We start from the raw sequence: 8,298 nt of genomic DNA on the forward strand, positions 1-8,298 counted from the left end.
TGAGGGGATGCGCGGGAGAACGAGAGAACCGACGGAAGGTAGGGGAGGGAAGGAAGGAAGGAGGGAGGGGGCTGAGTTGACGGCGAGTGAGAGAGTGGGGTATGGGTGAAGCGTTGGTAGCGGTATGAGGCTCTCTACCGTGGAGCTGGGGGGTGAGGACACCGGAGAGAGGGGAGCATGTGGAGGCGGCGGTGCTGCGGTGAGAGGAGGGGAGGAGGTCGTCGTCGTCGCGTCGCCAGTTGCTAGTTTGCCGTGAGCGCTCGTGACGCGAGGACGTTCTGTGAACAGAGCAGCGAGCACGGAGCTTGACTATTTCTCGCTGTGAACGACACAGGAAACGAGCGTGCAGGCAGGCAACGGATCGTGCGAGCAGGTAGTTTTTCCTGGCCAACGATTCTTCGGAAAAGATAGCAGTGGCTATCACAGTGCACAAACCTTCAAAATCATTTCTTTTTCTCGATTGATGGACTAACAACGTATTAATTTTTGAAAAAAACGTGGACTATCCGTTGTCATTGACGAAAAAAATTAGTGTACAAAAGGCGATTTGTCGATTAGAGTTGGAAACGAACACAGAGTTCGATCGGAATGTTCCAGAGATCGGACGAACCAGCTGATCGCGAAACCGTTTTACCGGTTTGATGTACTTTGTTGTGTGGGGTTCGCTTTGTGTGCGTCGTGACGTGAATAGAAAAGAGGAAGAGAGAGAGAGAGAGAGAGAGAGAGAGAGAGAGAGAGAGAGAGACAGTGATAGAGACAGCTGAGAAGAGCACGTGAGGAAGCGTGAAAAAAAAATACGGAATAACTTAAAGGGAAAGAATAACATTTTTTTCGCGTTTTAAAACGCACGAGTATTCTTTCGGTAATTTCGGTTGTGCGCGGCGCCCGTTTTAATCTCGCGCGGCGCCGACACCTGCTACTGCAACAACCAACTGCGCGGGCGGTTTTGTCGTGGAACTTTCGTGGCGCCGCTGTGTACCGTCACTACGTCGTGCGGGGTGCGCGGGGTGACAGCTTAAAGTTCACGAGCGCAAGGTGGGACGCGGGCGGAGTGCGCGGGCGCGCGCGCGTGCGAACATAAAGGAAGACAGAGAGAGGGACAGAAAACGAAACACGAAACTTGCTCTCCGAGAAAGTTTACTCGCGACGTGCCGGTCGCTCCGGAAAGAACACCTCATTCCCTACGCGCCCGCTCCGCGTGCCGGAGGAAGCCGTCAAGCGGAAGCGAAGAAAGGAGACAGAAGAGAAAATAAAGAGGGGAACGAGAGAAAGAGAGAGCGCACTCGTCACCGTGTGCGCTCGTTTATCGTCGTTGTCAACCTCCGTGCCTCTTTACCGCCTTTGTATTCCCTCGTGATCCCTCGCTGTGCCTTCGGGTGGACGCTTATGGCTCGCCAGTAGGAGGGAAAACAGACGGAAGAGCGAAGGACAGAGAGACAGGAGGAGACAGGAGGACAGAGGCGGACAGTCGGATAGAGACCGGCGAGGCAGATATTTCCCGCTCCGCGAAGGGGGGCAGAGAGGGCACCCCGGAGAACTGAATATGTCCGCCAAGCGAAAGGCCACTGCCATCATGCAGCACCACAAGGTGAGTACGCCGTATACGCGTTTTCCTCCACACATGCACAACATGTGTATTGCATATTACACACGTTTGTATCGCCACGTGATATATCGATACTTGTTCCCGATGTCGCGTTTCGTCATCAACAGCTACGGAACGAGGCAGTTTGCCGAGTTTGAAAAATTTCATTTGAAAAAAATACTTTCTTCGAATTATTGGAAAATGGAAAACAAAGGTTTGGTATTCCAACGCGAAACGGATAATGAGGTATTCGACAGGTATTCAGATATTTAAGTCCCTTACAATGGATCAAGAGGAAATACATTAGGAGGATACGCTTTAGCAGGCAGAAATTAAGGCTTTAACCTTGACGACACACTAATTTATTTTATGGACGCATTAACCCTCGTCCTCTCCCTACCTTGAAACCTCGTTGAACGTGACGATGAATTTTTTTCCAGCGAAAGCTCGAAAAGCACGTCAGAGCCGGACGCGTTCCGTTATGTAACTCGTTACTGCGCGCGCGGAACCTAATTTTTTTTCGGTGCGCGGAAAGATAAACTGCGAAAAAGTTTTAATTGAAAGAGTTGTGTAAATCCCGCGCGGGGCGGCGGCGGCGACGGCGGCGGCGGCAGCAGCGCCGACGACACGATGAGGTGCGGCGAAGTGCGCCGAGTTCGAAAAATTGTTCTCGTGCCATTCGTGCTTCCCGCATTACGCGCGCCAAATTACTCACAATGCGCATCGCGACGGTTACTTCGCCTTGACTTTCATACCAGCTCGCTGGCCTAATTATATTTACAGAATCATACTCTAAACGAGTACAAGCGTACTGAAGGAAAATAAAATAATTTTGTAAAACTTTACAAATATTATTTTTTTTAACATTACAAAATCATTTAGAATGTTTTAATAACTTTAGTTAGTATTGTAATATTTTTACAAAATTATTTTATTGTCCTCATTTGTCAATGTAATTCTTAACGTTCAATACGATAATGTTACGGATATCGATTTGTGTTTGTTTTCGTTCTATAATTAATTTAATAACTACATCAATATATACGAAAATATATCAAGTTCGGAGACCTTTTCCGTATGAATCCATCAAAGAATCTATTATTTATTAATTAAAATCAGGCGTGCCGGGGCTGTTATATGGCGTAACATTAATTAATAGAAACAAATAAGGATTGCGTAACGTAAAAATTATTAGAACGCTAATAATGAGGAAGGATTCTTCTAGTTTACAAATGTAAAATATGTGTTGATATTATTCGCTTCTGTTACTTCTAAAATGTGATTATGTACATGTCGATAAATGCCGTCACACGTTGACATACGCGTGGAAAGGTCAGCGAGCGTCTCTTTAAGTTCGCACTAGTGTATCGTAAGTAAAGTAAATAATTTCCACTTCTTCGGAATCGTCCGTCGCAAGTATCGACGAACGATCATCCGTGAACCTCGATGACACACACGTCCGGCGCGAATCGCGCAATTTGCTCGTCAATGACGAACTCGGTCGGATCGTACTTATCTTGCGACTTTTTTTTTTCTCGTCGGTCGCAACAACCGCGCTAGATTAGACCAGCATATCTACGTGAAAGATAATCCCCGGATGGTATATTCGTGCGCAGAGGCGTACTCAATTCGGACACGTGCTTTTCCGTTTGCGTCGTTGTCTTTAATTAATAGCTGGATGCATCATTCGATCTTCACCTTACCAAGAAATCACGTAAACATAATTTACGTTCTTTTGAAGTAAAATACAGTACAATTTCACGAATATACACACGTATGTATATATATAAAATTTTAAAAGTATTCGGTAGTTTTGGATCATAAAATATATCGTATTGTTTACAATACGATATATTTTAGTACGATAGAATTAGTGATAAGATCGAGAAAGGAGGATAACATTTCTTTTTCTTATACCAATTTTGTGCAATTTTATATTGTCCCTTATATACCAATAATTGCTTAAGTCTGATATACATGTAAGGGAGAGAAAACCGCAGTTAAATTAAATTTGAAAAAAAAACCGGAGTAAAGTGGACAATAATACAAAAGTATTGAAGTGTTAAAAAATCCGGAGTACGCGTGTCATCATTCCTCGCCGTTAATCTTCGTTCGTATCGCGAGCGTGATTAAAAACTGGCGCGTTTATCGGCTGATAAAGGTAAAATCGGCGCAAAAAGGGACTAGAGCGTTCGTCACTGAAACGAATTACAACGGCAGTGCGCCTCTTAACAATTTTTCGAATATCCGTCTATGCGATTTTCAGAGTGATAATACATATAACAGTCGTCGAAACGCGGTTCCACGAGAAGCGAGTCCGATAAAAATGCGAATGCGTATCGAATATGTCTCGTTAATTTATCGATCGACGTGTTCGGCGCAGTGTAAATTATTCCCGATGACATCGTCCGAATTATATTCCCTTTCACGTCGCTACTCATGCCTCTGTTTCCATTTTCATCGCGTATTTATGTTAAATGTATACTGTCCAATTTTCACCTCATATTTACGCCAAATGACACTTTCATGTTCACGGATAAGTTTCGAAACACAATAGATGGAACAAGCTTTAAGATATTGGCCAATCACAGTCGAATGTGAGGAGAATAATTGGTTGAATTTCTTACAGCTTAAAGCTTACTACAACTGTTGTATTTTTAAAGCTGTGAAAGGAAGCTATCCTTCTGTAAAGTCGAATCAACATTGATAATTTTTTAATCGATGAGCGAACTCATTAAAAGTGGAACATTGGATAAGATATTTTACTTTAATAATTTTACTTCCTGGAAGTTTCAATGTGTGATAGAATTCTCGTATACTATTAAATGCCAAACAGGTCCAACAGGTTGCATTCTTCAAGTTACATCAATAATAATATTTCATAGACCAAAGTTAGGAAAAAAAATGTGGAATGTATAGAAGATATTGAGAAAGAACCCTTACTGCCATGTTATTCCTATGTCAGAGAAAGGACAGTACGGGAACTGCGTGACGAATTGCGACCTTCGAAATTTCGAAAAATAACAGTTATCCTTCTCACTCTTTGCGGCGCGTTTGTTGTCTCGTTCAACCTCGACAGTAAATTATAAGAGATGGAAGAGGAGAAGGAGGAATCGAGGCACGTGCAGAAAAATAGTACACACTAACGGTATTATGTTGGGGAACGAAAGAGCAAAGTGTAAATACTAACTGTGCTACCATCGACGAGCTAGATCGATCGAATCAGGAATCGAACCGCGAAAGTCGAGCCAAAGTTGAGGCAGGTTCGGAACGCCTGCACGCTCGTCCTTCTTTGCTTCTCTCTTTCTCTCTCTCTTTCTTTCTTTCTCTCTCTCTCTCTCTCTCGTGTCTTTCTTTATCTATCCTTCTCTCCATCCGTTTCGTCCTGCTCGCCTTTCCTCGTTTTTCCCCTTCTTCTTTCGTTAAGGCCATCTCGCTTTAGCGAGATCTCCGTCTAACTCACGGCTCCATTCTCTCTTTCTCCCCAACTTCTCTTGCGCCTTCTCTCCGTCACGTACCTACGTGGCTCTCGCTCTTTCGTGGTCCAACAGGTTATATTTTTCCGTAGCGCAGCGGCATCTCTTCCTCCCGTTTCTCTACCTCGAACCGCTGTTCTATCTTTTTTCTCCCCTTCTTTCGGTTTCTATTTTCCTTAGGCCGCGGTATGCAGGCCGTTCTTCTTTCTGTCGTAGCACATGTTTCCGTTTCGTCGACGACAACGACAACGTCTTATCGCCACGTTCGCATAATGATCAAATTCCGTTCTCTCCGAGATTCTATTTGACAGATTTACTTTCTAATCATATCCCAATGTTTTTATTTAAATATGAAAAGATTTGATTTTTTGATAATAATAAGATTGGAAACAAGACTGTTTATGTTAAATACATTACTTTAAATACAAAGCGCCACATGGTCTAAATGTTAAAATGTTGAACTATTATATAATATATATTCATATAAATGAATTGATTTCAGAAATGATAATTGCGTGCCGCATATAGTTGTTGGACTTTCAATGCAATCAATCTGAAATATTAATAATCTCCCCAAATTTCCCAAATTAATCTTAAAAAACTGTAATAAACTTATTGTGAAAAATTTTTTGATAATATTTTAGATTGTGCAAATTATTTTTAAAATATCGAGATACTAAAGTATATTAGATACAAGAAAAGTATTAAAGTACGTATAATTGGAAATTATATAACGATATTAGCATAAGGGAAAATGATATCTACAACAAGTCCACGAATTTTTATACTTTTAAAAATATATACTCCAGTGTCGAATGTATGTTGATAAACAGCCATATTTTCCGAATAATTTTCGAGCAATATCGCAGCTATACTTTCGAAGTCAGCGAAGAAGCTTCTGTAAGCGCGGATAATTAACGCCACAATTAAAGCTTGCGTTGCTTATATTTATTTTTCATTTTATTAAATTGCGACAAATGATTTAAGCGTAGGACCGGCCGCACACATGCACGCGCAAGCAAACACGACTTACCGAGCAAAAGTAAATATTGTATCGCAAAAGTGCTAGTGGAACGGGGGCATTAATTCGTTAAAAGCATTCCGGCGACAAGTATTTTCGCTTTTTTCTTTTTTTAATCAGTATAAGTGCATCCTTCATCCCTTGCGCGCTAATCTAGCCCGACCATTTCCATGTCCGCGGCCGCGAAACTGTATGAAACACCGCACGAGCCACCGCAATAATCATGTTTATAATTCGCGTCGAATAGCGGCTATTCAATTAAACGCTTCTTGGAACGACGATGTATATTATCGGGCGAAATCAGAGATCGCGCCCAATCGTCATTATTCTCGTGTCGTTGTATCGACGCTGCGCTTGTCATGTACGTGACATTTGAATGTTGATCAATACGCTTTTTTTTTGTGGAACAGCCGAAAAATTGGCCGTCGAAATAACCGATAATATATTTACGCATCTCTAGAGACAGGCGATAAATAAACACTTTTTATTATTCTTCCATAAATAAAACAAAATCGGAAAAAATATTGCGATTGTAATTATCAATTTTCCAATAATATTAACAATTTGTAACTTTACAAAATGAGTTCCCGTCTATTCTTTTTGATTAAATCCTGTTTCATAACTTATGCGAGAACAAACAAATGTGACGTATGATATTATATGATATAAGTATGTTAAGTAAGATGATCGCTCATTGAATTCGCTCATTCGTTAATGAGGTGTGCGATTTCTCTTGTTAAGGGTCTAAATTATGAGATGTAACGAAGTCAGCAAAGGTCCGAATGTAAGATGTTGTCCGAATGTATGATGAATGTTTTCGTGCATAACGGTAATCTCGTCGATCAAAAGAAACCCTCAGGCGATCGATATTCATGATCGGATATGCTGACTATTTTATTTGTATAACATATACATTTCTTTCTCTTTCGCCATCAATTATACTGTCTTAATGATTTCATTATTTGAAATGATTTATTTACAAAGTGTGTAGATTAAATTTATATCTATATTATTAATTTTCGCTCTCAAAAAATTGCGTCGATATCAAATATCTGTACTACTTTTAAGAATTTTTTTAAAGACGTCTTAATGTTTTTAATGTGAGACAGGATACATCAAATTTGATGATGTTTCGGTGAAATTAATATTGCCATTGTACAACGTCATCGGCGATTAATGACACCACGGAATACAAATTGTGTTTTCATATAACGTACAATTATATTGCAATTAAACGTAGCGTTATAATAAATCGTCATCAAAATCAGCGAGGGTAATTACCAATTACGAAGGTCGGTCGGGATTTTGTGTTCTGCAGCTGGATGTGTATCTGACATCCCTACTTTTTTTGCAATTAATTGAAATGTACACTGAGGCGATTAAGTAAAAGGCAATAGCGATGTGTTTTCCAGGGGTCTATATATCTCGCAGATTATTTTTTACATATAAATAATCGATTGTGCTATCATTTAAACATTAATCTTGATTAACAGAATTATTTCTCCTACATCATAATTAGAATAATAATTTAGAAACAGAAACATATCGGTAATAGGGATAATCGATCACATTGATTGACACAATAAAAATCGATTACCCATATTTAAATAAAAAAATTCGAAAAAATTCTTTTCTCTCAAGGTGTGTCAACTTGTTGCCATCTTATTGGCTTCTTTGTTATTCTTAGTATTAAGAGTGAATACTTTTTATTTCTGCTCTAAAATAATTACGCCCTTGAGGAAAGAAAACGGAAGATAGAAATTGGAATTATTGTCTCTTGCTTAATCGCAGCAGCATCGTTATAGCGCATTCGCGGCGCAACACGAAAGGCAGAATGGCGCCACGCTTTTTGCATCGAGAGCATGTCCTCGTTATGGTTGTCCCAGCACGATCGTGTAGTCTCACTGCGGACTCGGGTAGAGTAGAGTCTCGGCGCGAGAAAGGGGAAGGAAGGGAGAGGAAGATTCGAAGCGTCCAAAGGTACGAAGCGAACCCTCGTATTCTCGCCGAAGTGAAGGGCTAGTATGGATTTCCCATAAGATCAGGTATGCTGGTGCCTGGAACCGACAATAAGGGTGCGCCCGTGCGCTCGTTCGGTATACTGCTGGAAAGGAAATGGAGAGGAAAAAAAAGAAAGAGTGGAAAGAAAAGTGTTACGAGAGAGAGAGAGAGAGAGAGAGAGAGAGAGAGAGAGAGAGAGAGAGAGAGAGAGAGAG

The 8,298-nt window shown here is 40.9% G+C and overlaps 1 protein-coding gene across 2 annotated transcripts in view; it reads left to right on the forward strand.

Moving 5' to 3' along the window:
* Positions 1-258: 258 nt before the first annotated feature.
* LOC108694481 (nucleolar protein 4-like) overlaps positions 259-8,298 on the forward strand; it is a 79,469-nt gene continuing 71,429 nt past the window's right edge. For both annotated transcript variants that reach the window (XM_018204021.1, XM_018204022.1), the window contains exon 1: positions 259-1,588. In XM_018204021.1, coding sequence (XP_018059510.1) covers positions 1,544-1,588 — 45 coding nt within the window. In that variant the 5' untranslated portion in view covers positions 259-1,543. The remainder of the gene's footprint in view (positions 1,589-8,298) is intronic.

This window comes from Atta colombica, unplaced genomic scaffold (assembly GCF_001594045.1).
Source record: "Atta colombica isolate Treedump-2 unplaced genomic scaffold, Acol1.0 scaffold12, whole genome shotgun sequence".
Classification (NCBI taxonomy): Eukaryota; Metazoa; Arthropoda; class Insecta; order Hymenoptera; family Formicidae; genus Atta; species Atta colombica.